The sequence below is a fragment of the Barbatula barbatula genome (assembly GCF_947034865.1).
Source record: "Barbatula barbatula genome assembly, chromosome: 20".
Taxonomy (NCBI): Eukaryota; Metazoa; Chordata; class Actinopteri; order Cypriniformes; family Nemacheilidae; genus Barbatula; species Barbatula barbatula.
The window spans coordinates 3,180,475-3,193,396 of NC_136783.1; the positions used below are offsets into that span (position 1 = coordinate 3,180,475).

Genomic DNA, 12,922 nt, shown 5'->3' on the forward strand with positions numbered 1-12,922 from the left:
AGTGACTTTCAGCAATGAGTCAAAGGAGATTGGACCTGCTTGTTCATTCATTTCTTGAGAAAGTCTTAAAAGAACTATTCCCAACACTATGAAAGATTTGTCATGGATTTATTTGAGTTGTTTTTAAATGTTCTAACTTGTCTGTGTAAAGAGACAAACATCATGTTTATTTACTGTGAATAATGTTTTTAGTTTATTGCATGTGGTGTTAAAGTGGCAATCCGTAAGTGTTCTTGATTAAAAATTAACCAAGACCAATTATTAAGCAAATACACGAAACTGTGTCACCCTTGCTGGATTCACCATGGAAAGCTTGTAATAATGGTTTGTAATTTTCCTTGTCAGGTCGTGTTTCTCCGGAAATCCTTGATAAATTTAATTTAAACCATATTCGCACGGGATATTATCTGGGAACCTCGTCTGGTTTAGAAATGACCTCCCAATGTATTTCATGTGGCGCAATAGCGCAATAGTTTTTATTAAGAAAAGTTACTGTTAGCTGTTTTTCTCCTATTCAACTAGCATGCTTCTGTAGGTGCAAGTGTACTCACGTGTAAGCTTTATAATCAGATCCAATACTGCTTGAAGCTGATGCTTCACTGAATTAATAAATGTAAGTATACAGTAACATTACAAATTAAGTGATGAATAAATACATACTGAGATGCAAAGAAGGGCTGTATTTTGATTATTGTGACAGGTTACAATCACGTCGTCGTCTAGGGAACAGAAGCCACTTCTGTTTCATGTATATCATGTATATATAGTGTGTCCCAGTGCGTGCATATTGTTCGGCAATAGTCTAAATAGACAAAATGGGAGGCAACCCTTACCGGAAATCACAAAATGTTTGAAACCATCTAAACAAAAAACGTACGATCAAACTTTAACTAAATTAAGCTCAGTAGAACACAATCTGCTTAGTATTTCATTATTCAATTTATTCACTGATATGTAACAAAATATGTACTTTGATGATGTACTTTAACCAATATTTAAAAGGTAAAGTCAAAGATGTCGTTTCTGCCTGTTGTTGTTAAGAAACAAGGTCACAGAAAAAGAAGTTAACAGTGTCCCAATGTGTAGTGAGCTACGGTGCTTACCGCGCCGACTTCGTGTACACGATATTGCTCTCACTAAATCCTTGGCGTTTCAAGTCTGACCCGTGGGCGTGGCTTGTTGGACCTGATTAAATCCTTTGGTGTTTCAAGTCTGACCCGTGGACGTGGCTTGTTGGACCTGACTAAATCCTTGGTGTTTCAAGTCTGACCCGTGGGCGTGGCTTGTTGGACCTGATTAAATCCTTGGTGTTTCAAGTCTTACGAAACTCTTACCATAATTCACAACATAGTCATTGAGGTGTTGCGTGTGGTAATTGATGAGGCGTGACATTAATTCCCAAAATACAATTCATGTGTTTGGTTTCCTTACATTGTTTAAACAAATCTTCATTGGTGGAATAAATTGCATAAGCACAACTCGTTTGGTTTGTTAGGAGCAATGTAAGCAAATGACCAACAGAAATGCTTTTTTCAAGCGTAAATTGTAGGGAGCAAAAGTACTGTTTCCTTTCAAATGGTTTTCAGTTAAAATGTTACTTACGTAAAGAACAAATAATAAAGAACATCAAGTATAATTACTCTTTACACCCCTGTGCGGATGATGGGTGTGTATACTTTACGGAGAGAAGGAAGTGCCACTGAAAAAACATTATAATGACATAACGATTCCGAAAAAAAATGAACTGCAGATTTAATGTTTTATGGGTCATGTAATTACATTTTAATTTAGGGCTTATATGTTGTTAAGGTTTATAATACAGTAGATCGTATTCGTTACTAAAGCAAAACAAATAAAACAATAAAAGAATTGACTTATTCTCTTGTTATTTCAAACGTATATGTCTTTCTTATATCTGCAGAACACAGAAGAAGATATTTTTATTTACCATCAAAACTGTTGGTACCCATTGACTTGCATAGGTTTTGTTCCCATGCAATAGAAGTCGATAGGGACCAGCGGTTTTTGGTTACCAAAACATTGTTCAAATATCTTGTGTTCTGCAGAGGAAAGAAATACAGGTTTACACTGTCAAGAGGAAGAGTAAATTATGACTGAACTTTTGTTTTTGGGTGACCGATCACTTACATATTAGTTTATGCTACACTGTAGTAAAAATAACAGAATATTTCTTTCAGCTGGAGTGACAGATATATACCGTAAAATAGAAATAACTCACTGTAAAAATTTAAGGATATAAGGATACAGTATAATAAGTAGTTTTCCACATGTTCTTGTCAATTTGCTATCTTTTTCTGTAAAAATGTAATCTTTGATTATGAAATTGGAATTCTCTGGCAACTGGGGCACCAGAAATAAACTAAAATAAATAAAATAAAGTTTTCCCCCTGAAGAATTATAATGTTGTGTTTTTTGGACCGTATTTCAAATATATATATATAAATCTGTAATTTTACGTGTAAAATCAATACAAAATAAACAGAAATTCAGTTTTACTGTTTATTTTACAGTGACGTTCAATTTGAAAGTGTAGACTATTCTCACCAAGGGCACTGTTGTAGAAATTAACTCCACACAGCTGACCTGAAATACTCTGTCCCACACACCACACCAGTGACCCAGACAGACAGGATTCTAACTTTCCTGGTATACAGGTTTACCCAAATAATTACGTATGTTAATGTTTTTAACAAAGAATAAAAACTGCACCGACCCGTTATAGTTTACAGACTGTTTTATACTTCACAACACTTGGCATTAAACATTATTGTATTCTTGTATTTTATCTTTTAATATGCAGGACTAACTAATAAACACACAAGAATGTGGGAGGGGTTTGTTTGGTGGGAGGGGCAGATCCCGCCCTCAGACATGTGAACTATAAAGTGCATCCACTTCCATTGAGAGAAAAGGAGAAATTCAATCACAGTCTGTAAATCAAACCCAATCCTTTGACTTCTGCTGTACATGATGGGCTTCACACTGTTGGGTGTTGTGCTGATCTTCTTGTCTGTCGGGCTGAATATACAGACAGCAGAGAGCTGCCGCTGTATCCAACGTCACCCTCAAGATCAATTCTGCACTTCTGAAACAGGTACGTCAAATCTAACATCATTATTATTTCCGTTGTATTTCAGTTAATTTGTCATTTATCTTCAAATATCAATTCTTTCATTTCCAAACAAGCAAGTGTAAAAGTACTATTGACAGTATGTGCTGGAAATGTTCATGATTCAGAAACAAACATCAATGTCCACTGTTGAATGTTGTAAGGGGACAATAATAGTGAAATATCTCATATAAACAATATATTAGTGAGTGTGTGAAAACTCCACAGCGCTGAATAGTCGTGTTCAGGATGTTTAGACAAAACAGCATTTCTAACATTTATTCCTCTTTATTTTCCATCAGTGATTTTAGCTGACGTAACTGGAAAGAGTGGTCCTGTTCAGGGTCAAAACAACTTATTTCGGTATGAAATCAAAAACATCAAGGTGAGCGAATCTACCTGCACTTTCAAGCGTCCATATTTCTCAAATAAATCAGAATCCATTAAATTGAATGCCAGATAATGTTAGTCTTTCATCTACAGAATATTTACCTTGAAAAATGTATCAGAAATGGAAAGCAAAACTAAAATGTTTGCAGAATATTCACAATAAAATACTACCAATATAAAATGTTTGCATCATAATGAAAATTCCTCTTTCAGGTATTGAGAGGTTCTAGCAATGCAAGGGAAATTAAATACGTCTACACAGATCCACAATCGTCGTGTGGCATCACACTGGATAAGGGGCGATACGTGATTACAGGTAAACCTCTGCGTCTCACATTGAATCTAAACTTACCATAAAAAAACCTGAAAATCCTTATTGCCACTTTTATCAGAGGCACAGCAACTTAATATAAAGAATTATTTGGTGCGTAACTCGTGTCATAGACCCAAGAATGAGATGTAAAATCCACTGGCCTATTAAGGAGAGGCGTACTGTTTTAAGCAATGTTCGTCAGGCGGGTGAAGAAACTTGTTAGGTCATCTCTGAATCTCATAGCGTATTCAAATGTGACCACCACCAAGCTCTAAGCAAACATTTGAATGTGCTAGCCACACCCTATCAAACAGTTACAATACATAGATTTCAATTGAAAAGCATGAAAGGAATATCACTGGATCAGGCAAGAAGTCTTTACAGATCACCCTGGTAACTGTCTAGCCATTGCCTAACAACCATTTAGAGCACCCTAGCAACAGTGTAAATATATGAATAATCCATATCTCCTATTACTTCAGTGATCAGAAGGCTTTGTCCTGGCAAGTCCTAGTCGCACCATGTTCTATCAAGAAATTAGAGCACCTTAGTAAACGTATAAACATATAAGATAATGCTTTTTAAAGGAAAACACCGCCGTTTTTACATGTCACTATGTTCTTTCCTCAACTTAGACGAGTTGATTCATATCTGTCCCATCTCAGTGCGTGTACTTAATCAATCTAGAGCGCGACGCCACTATATTAGCGTTTAGCTTAGCACAATTCATTCCTCTCACTTCGGTTCTTAGTTCCTCCTCTGTGAATTCGGGTTCAAATTGATATGGCTCTGGGTCTGCTTCAAAGTAGTCATTATCTTCTATAATTTCGGCCATTGTAAATGTTTTCTTGCAGCTTTCTAGTAGCACAGGTAGAAGTGAAAGTCACGTTGGTTGTATTGGTGCTAAGCTAAACGCTAACAGTAGCGCCGCATGCTAGAGCGATTAAGTGCACGCACTGAGAATGGACAGATATGTATCAACTCGTCAAAGTTGAGGGAAGAACATAGTGACATATTTAAACAGAGTGTTGTTGACAAACCAGTTTGTACATATCCCAATGGTAACCATGGTAACCGTTGTGCCACGCCCTACAGCAACTATTTACAGCACCCTAGCAACTGTACAGCAATATGAAGAAGCCATATCCCAAGTCCACAACATCTTGAGCACTTTTGCAACTGCCCTGTGCCGAGTTTTGCCATTCTGAAAACCTAACTAGTTGAAAATTGCAGTGTTCATTATAAATTATTTATCCTGTGGGTCATTCTTTTATAAATCATGTGCCCAAATCATCTTTAATCAAAATCTGAAAATGTACTTCTGCCCTCCAGTTGCTATTCTTCTCTGACAGCATTGGCAAACCTTCCTCTTTAACTGTCAGTCTGCTGCAAGTTCGATATCCCTTTCACTCACTGTGCATAATTTATGATATCAAATGTTTTCATATGCTGCATTTGTCAAACAGATAAACTTATTTTCAGATAAAGATTTTCCCATTTCCCCTTTCTTTCTTTTAAAGGACAACGGTTTAACGATGGGATCGAGGTTGGGATGTGTGGCCTTGTCCAGCGATGGGATGATCTCTCCTTAACGGAACAAGAAAACTTCAAACAAACGTATAAGATGGGCTGCAAGTGCACGGTAATGATATACTGCATACAAAACCTTACAAAATTTGACTTTGATATTCACAATTTTCTACCAAAATGGCCTAGTTTCAAGAATAAGCCAACCTCTGCCATGCAGGCATTAAAGAGAAAGCATTTAGCTTTATTAAATCAGAAAGTTCACCAAAGATAAAACTTCTGTCATTATTTGGTCGGTTCTGCTGTTCTAAAACTGCACTACTCGTTTTGTTATGGGAAACACAAAAGTCATAATGTTACAGAAAAACTTCTTTTGAAGAACACAAATGAAAGTGAACAAGGACCGAGGCTTCAGTCTCTAAATGTACTTTGCATCTCTTGGAGCAACATGAGGATGAAGAAAACATAACTGAATAAAAACTGTATGGTCTGGCTAAACTATTCCTTTAACAGCAGTCAAACACAAAACTCATGTCAATGTCAAACTGTATGTCCGTTCAAACTCATGTCAATCTGTCATCTCCACAGATCTCTACGTGTTCTGGCAGTCCATGTTGTCCCCAATCTAAGAAAGAATGTATGTGGGATACCAACTCTCCTCACTCTCTGGAGTACGCCTGTCTGGAGGACAGTGACGGCATCTGTAGATGGTACAGGCCAGCTTCAAGAGTTGATGATGCAACGTGCAAAGAAAAGCTCATTCTTAATGAAGATATTTAGAGAATAGTTGTTCTTTCTAAAACTAATTCAGCTTCTGAGTCAATTTTTTATCAATTTAACACTGCTATTTTAACTCTGAGAAAGGAAAGATCCCAATGTTTCAATCGGCAAATTAAACACCTTTTTATTCAAAAATAAACATGTTTCTATTTGTAACTGAAAAGCATTCTTTGTAAAAACAGGATATTTTAAAGTACCTTTAAATTCAATAAAATTTACATATTGAGCAACGTGTCTAAAAGTATGATATGAAAATGGCAACGTTAAAAAACACTTATGAATTCTATGGTGCTTTTAAAGTGTATTTAATGTACATTCTTCATCATATTGTTCACTTTGAGAATAATTTCAGCCTTTAGCTCAGGTATCTGTTGATCGCAGAGGAACAAATTGTATCTCACACTCACACTATTAGATGAGAAAGTGAAATGTCTGGCTAAAAGATACACATCATTTTAATAATGCCAAAAAATAAAAAAAATCTTATTTTTGTGGGGTTGTAATTGTAGATCATGACTACAATAAAGGCAACAAGTTAGCATAAGACCCATTTATGTGTTGTCAAACAAGTGATTTTCAAAGTGAACGAAAGACAATAAGCACAAAGAAGCCTTGGTTTACAAAGATTTTCGTTGTCCGGTTTTGATTGGAGGATTGATCCACCAAAGCATGTACAGTGCCCTCCACTAAAATGCATGTACCTTTGGTAAATAAGAGCAAAGGAGGCTGTGAAAAATGTCTTTAGTGCCTTAAGTTTTGTTTAATACTTTGTTAAATATACATGTGCCACAATTATTGGCACCCCTATGAATTCATATGTGCAACATATTTTTTGTACAATATATGTGAAGTATAATCCAATTTACATTTTTTATTTTTCTAGTACACCTTGGTGATAAGTAACAGAAAATTGTTCAACTATGACTTCACAGGGATACACATATGGGGTAATACATAGGCCAAACTCCCTAAGTCCTTTATCACAATGGATAAGACCAAAGACAATGGCTGTGATGTGCGGCAGAAGGTTGATGAGCTTTATAATATAGGAAGTAGCATTAAAATAGGAAAAAAACATTGAAAATGCCCATTTCCACCATTAGAGTAATAATCAAGAAATTCCAATCGACTGTAATTGTTATCATCCTAGAAGAGGTCTGTTGTGACGAGGCAGAGTCAGCGGAATCCATTTGCAGCTTTATTTAAGAAAAGTCAAAACAGGCAGGGTAAACACCCGCGAATGGGGCAATACAGGAAAGGCAGAGACAAGCCAGGTAGACAAGCCAAGGAGTTGAGGCAGGCAGCAAGAATCAGAGTCCAATAAGCAATCCAGGTCAGGGCAGAAGTGGGTCAGCGACGGGTAACAGTCCAAGGTCAAGTACAAAAATGCAAACAGGGAAAATAACACTCAGAAATGACAGCCAGAACCAATCAATACTTCACACTGAATGGGTGTGTGTAAGTGGTTTATTTGTGTGAAAGTGAATGACATGCAGGTGTGTGTGCAATCAGTCCCAGCCGAAAGGCAAGACTGGAAATGGAATTCGGTGGTGGTGTGGGAGCCTGCTCTGTTACAGAGCCCCCCCTGCGAGCAGCTCCTGAGGCGAGGAAGCAAACGACACCGGGTTCTTCCACGATGTCGAGGGGCTGGTTTCTCCGGATGCATCCGATGAAACTCTTCTGTGAATGTGGGGTCTAGTCTAGAGTTGACCGAGGATTGCTCCTCCGGACCAAACCCCTCCCAGTCAACCAGATACAGGAGAACGTTACCCCGGTGTCTGGAGTCGAGAAAGTCATGCACGAGTACGCCTCTTCTCCATCGACCAGGAAGTTGAGGTATGGGCAGCGGTGTTAAGAGTCCTGCTGGTAGCTGTCTGGAGGATTTGGAAGTGTTACAAGTTATGCAGTTCTGGATGTGTTTGGTTGTATCTGACGGTAAAGTTGGCCACCAAAAGCGATTTTTGAGTAGATTGTGGGTAGCTGTGATTCCGGGATATCCTGAACTAGGTGCGGCTGGTACCTGTTTGAGTAGTCATTAGGGTCAGGGTTCTGGAACGAATAAGAGACCTTCGGGACATTAGGATGGAGGTTCTGCTTGATGATTGAACAATTCTATCTCTGTGCGAATATCCCACTGTACTGGAGCCACTAGGAAGTTCTCTGGGATGATGGTGTCATTCGAGAGGAGTTGAACGGGTTCTTCAGTCTGGCGAGAGAGAGCGTCAGCTTTGATCTTCTTGGAACCGGGTCGATAGGACAGTGAACTCAAACCTTGTGAAAAAAAGGCCCACCTGGCCTGATGGGGATTCAGACGTTTAGCTGATTGAAGGTATTCAAGATTCTTGTGGTCGGTAAGGATAATGAAAGGTTGGGTCGCTCCCTCTAGCCAGTGTCGCCACTCCTCAAGAGCAAGTTTCATGGACAACAATTTGCGGTTTCCTACGTCATAGCTTTGTTCCACTGAGGTCAGTTTTCGGGAAAAGAAAGCACAGGGAAACATCTTCTCTGGGTTACCTTGACATTGGGACAGAATGGCTCCTACCCCTGTGTTGGATTCTCATACTGTGATTACTACAGTGTGAGCAACATGTGAGGTCATCGTGTGTTCAATAGATTCTCATACTGTGATACTAACAGTGTGAGCAACATGTGAGGTCATCGTGTGTTCAATAGATTCTCATACTGTGATAGTAACAGTGTGAGCAACATGTGAGGTCATCGTGTGTTCAATAGATTCTCATACTGGGATAGTAACAGTGTGAGCAACATGTGAGGTCATCGTGTGTTCAATAGATTCTCATATTGTGATAGTTACAGTGTTATGTTGTAAAGGACTGTATAATTTGACTGGTCTTTAAAGGTTTATGGCCGCCAGGGAGCATCGATTAGAATGCAGACAAGATGTTCGTTGAGGTGTTTATTAGAATAAAGAGTTGAATATGAAGGTGTGTGTGTGGTTCTGAAACAAAGGTACAGGCATAAATCAGTAAATGTTAAATAGTTATAACATGCCTAACAGGTATATAATTAAACCAAAACAATTAAAGATTAAATCCTCATTTTGTTATGTATGACTATAGTAAAAAGCATTTATTATAACACTGCATCTAAGTGAATACAACCTTAGAAAATACAGTTATAATATATACCTGTTCAAAGATTAATTAGCAACATGTGAAGTCATCATGTGTTCAATAGATTCTCATATTGTGATAGTAACAGTCTGAGCAACATGTGAGGTCATCGTGTGTTCAATAGATTCTCATACTGTGATAGTAACTGTTGTGTTTTCTGTATGTAACTTATGGAGAAACGTTTGAGGTGTAGTGCCACTTTAAGAGAGGGGTGTGCTATGAACACGTGACCGTTGTTTACTACGATAAAAGGAAGCGCGTTTCATTCAGTTCTTTATTAATTCCAACCCGGTGTGCAGCCACTTGGTAAGCTCGCTTAATTTCAAATGTTGTCTTGTCTGCTTTACGCTTCATGGGACCCGTTTCAATAAGGAGGTTCAAGCAACACTGAGTTAAAATATGAACTCTGAGTTGATTTACTCAGATAATCGCTACTCTGAGTTTTCTGTTTCAGAACAGCTGGTTTCAATGAGTTCAATCCACTCTGAGTAAGTTTACTCGAGGTTACGCGTGTTCACCGCGGCTTTAAAAAGCCATCATCAATTGAGCGAACATAACATGATTCACCATGGCAACGCCACGTGACAAAAAGCGTTCCGTTTATTTCTTGCAGACGAATGGGAAGGAACTATATAAAAATGTGTCTATATATACACATTTACATGTAAGATATACATACATATATATATATATATATATATATATATATATATATATATATATAAACACATATATACCTTCGGTTTTTGTCATGTAGGTGCAGTCCTTCTGCAATAAAAAGAACATGGCAGCAGCTGAAAATAAAATATAAAAACATCATTCAGTCCGGTGAGTTTAAATGCTCTTGCTTGTAGGATGCCTGACTGGGAAATGCTTGATATATTTAATAAATTGGCTTTGAAAGTTATGAGGATATGAGAACCGAGCACTGTGGCTATAGAAGACAAAAAACTGGCGATGCTTGCCCCTGCTCCAGCTGTGTTTAACGGAGTGAAGAGCTGTGCAGTGTGTAACCCTCACTCCCTGACCAACAGACAGAGACGCTCTACGGCTCATCGTTAGAGCGCCCGTCTCCCATTCGGGCCAACGTCGTTTCAAAGACCGCGCGAGTGGGATCGGCTACATGTGCACCCAATCACAATGGGAAATCCTTAAGGGTATTTGAATTATTAGCTACTTCCAGAGGTGGCAGCAAGACCACATTTATTTGATCAGCTTATTCAGAAAGGCGTTCACCATTCACCTGTAATCCTATGAAACTCCTCTTTGATGGCTCTCACAGGAAGCTTAACAAAAATGTATAAAAAGTGCTTGAGAGCGATGCACACTTTTCTTACTCTGCATACAGTTGCCTTGCTTACGTGTTCTGCATCTCTGGTGTTATATAGAAAGCTTCCGTTAGCAAAGAAACGTGACCATAAAAATAATCTGCTCAGATGTAAGAGCGCATTCACGAGAGAGGTTTGTGATGTAAGGATGAAGCAGATTGTGAATATATTTAATGGACTGTAAAGAAAAACTGTATCGCTCAAATAAAAAATCCTCCGGATATGATAAAACATCCAAATATAACAATCCATATATTCTCTACCGACGTAAATTTAACTCTCTCCAAATGAATGCAGCTTCCTCATCTACGGGTTCCTGAATAAACGGACATTTAATGTCTGTGTTATAAACTTGTGCGCGATTAAGGAAAACGAATGAAAAAACTAACTGCGAAGGCAAGTTCAACACCGCTCGCGCTTCTAAAAGGGGCGGAGATTGTAACAAACCTCGGGTTAGTGGAATAAAACCTGCTCCAGACCAGGTTAGGTTCACAGAGTATGTTACTATGGTTACTCACTCTAAGTATAATATACCTTGATTTCTGAAACGGGCTTGACTTACCCCGCGGTCACGGGTTTGATATACCTCGCGTTCTGAAACTGAAAACCCAGAGTATCCCGTTTTCTGGGGTTAACTTACTCTGAGTTTGCACTTACCCTGCTTTCTGAAACGGGTCCATGTTGTCTGCTGTTGCCATGTTATGTTGTTATACTGTGTTTACGTCCGTTGCACGTAAAAGGTAATGTTAACGTTATGCTTCGGTAAATCTAAGCAGGTTTAACTAATTATGATAAGTTATAAGTTGGTGAGATCGCGTAGCCGTAAGACATGAAACTAACCATCCCACGAGTCCATTTGTGCTTACTTTTAGCTTCATAAGTGTTTGTTAAATTATGAATTGCGGACCGCTACTTCCTGGTGTGCCGCGGTGCATTTTGGGAGCTGTAGTTTCCTGCTTGCAGAATACCTTTGCATAGGATTTGGTAGGATTGGAGGATGAAGTATAATGCTTAAAATGTGAAGCGTGTACATGAAATTATGAAATGAATATTATTATATATATATATATATATATATATATATATATATATATATATATATATATATATATATGCAGTTTGACTAATATTTATTGGCGCTTATTGTTATTGGGCTATTGAGGTAAACTGAGGCTGTTAAAAGCTAGTATGCACATGAAAAATTGAAACGTTGTATTTCTTATTGTTTCAGGTTTATTACCTGCTGGATTTCATTTGTGAAATAATAAAGAAACAAATGAGAAATACTGAGTAATGTCCTTTTGTACACTGGGTTGCCTTTTCCGTGGGAGGAACACGGAACAGTAATAAACCAACGGTTCGAGAGCGTTAAGCCAAGTCTGCGCCTGCCTTATCAGCATTGACCAGTGAAGGAGCATCAAGGGAAGAGGAATAGATCCTCTGTGAACCAGCGCCTTGGTCAGTTTAGGTAAATGAAAATGGACTCTGCAGAATTAGTGGCCCTAAACGGAAAGTGTGAGCACACAGTGTGTGCGCGATAAGCACAGTGTGACCACAGTATAAGAACAGTATGAGCACACAGTGCACTGTGAGGTTAGACTTTTAGCTCGCCATGACTTCCCATTTTGACCAGATGGTGAGTATTCTGGGAGCTCATGGTGAGATCACTGTGAGATCAAATTGTTGACTGGGATGTATCCTACGAATAAAATACACTAATGTTAAAGAGAGTGCAAGTGCAGTGATACAAACAAACTGATTCAGCTGCAGTCAAAAAGTCTCCTTTAGCCAAAAAGTCTTTAAAAGCCATAATGTTGTCTAAGAAGACAGCTGAGTGTGTTTGTGTTTTTTTCTGTTTTACCATAGAAAGTGTAACTGATGGTAAACACTGTGGTGAAAATATCCAAATAGAAAATTAAATTGCTTGTTATTCAACATAAAAATACTGTAATATACATGCCAATAGCATACTTTGGTTAATGAAATAACTAAAATAAATGAATTCTCATTTTTAGGTTAACTTTCATATTTTATGAACATACTCATTATTTGATCAGTCAGTGTAATTGCTGTTATCTAGAGTGAAAAGATGGCGCCGGTACAGGCTTGCCGTCAATCACTCAAAGTTGTCATGTGTGTTTTAATTAGTTTTATGCTATTTTTAATACGATGCGCATCCTCAGTTTTAACCTACGACCGTCTTACTCTTTTAAACCTGAAAAAAGCTTCAATTGCGCTATCAAACCAAGCAGTTTGTGTTGAACCTTGCTCCCCCCCCCCACTACTGAATTTGATACCTGCCCACCTTCGCCGCTGTCTG

At 38.2% G+C, this 12,922-nt stretch overlaps 1 protein-coding gene across 1 annotated transcript; it reads left to right on the plus strand.

Annotated features, from left to right (window-relative positions):
• Nucleotides 1-2,927: 2,927 nt before the first annotated feature.
• On the plus strand, nt 2,928-6,689 carry LOC306909456 (metalloproteinase inhibitor 3-like). The gene is made up of 5 exons (XM_079483165.1): nt 2,928-3,115; nt 3,433-3,515; nt 3,734-3,836; nt 5,354-5,475; nt 5,949-6,689. Exons 1-5 carry the CDS (start codon nt 2,989-2,991, stop codon nt 6,138-6,140), a joined length of 627 nt encoding a protein of 208 aa, XP_079339291.1. The 5' UTR covers nt 2,928-2,988; the 3' UTR covers nt 6,141-6,689.
• The last annotated feature ends 6,233 nt before the right edge of the window (nt 6,690-12,922 follow it).

Excerpts from the sequence above, each read along its gene's own strand:
- LOC306909456 (XM_079483165.1), top strand. The coding sequence starts at position 2,989 with ATGATGGGCTTCACACTGTTGGGTGTTGTGCTGATCTTCTTGTCTGTC. Across the intron at positions 3,516-3,733 it reads ATGAAATCAAAAACATCAAG|GTATTGAGAGGTTCTAGCAA; the intron begins GTGAGCGAATCT and ends TTCCTCTTTCAG. Across the intron at positions 5,476-5,948 it reads AGATGGGCTGCAAGTGCACG|ATCTCTACGTGTTCTGGCAG; the intron begins GTAATGATATAC and ends TCATCTCCACAG.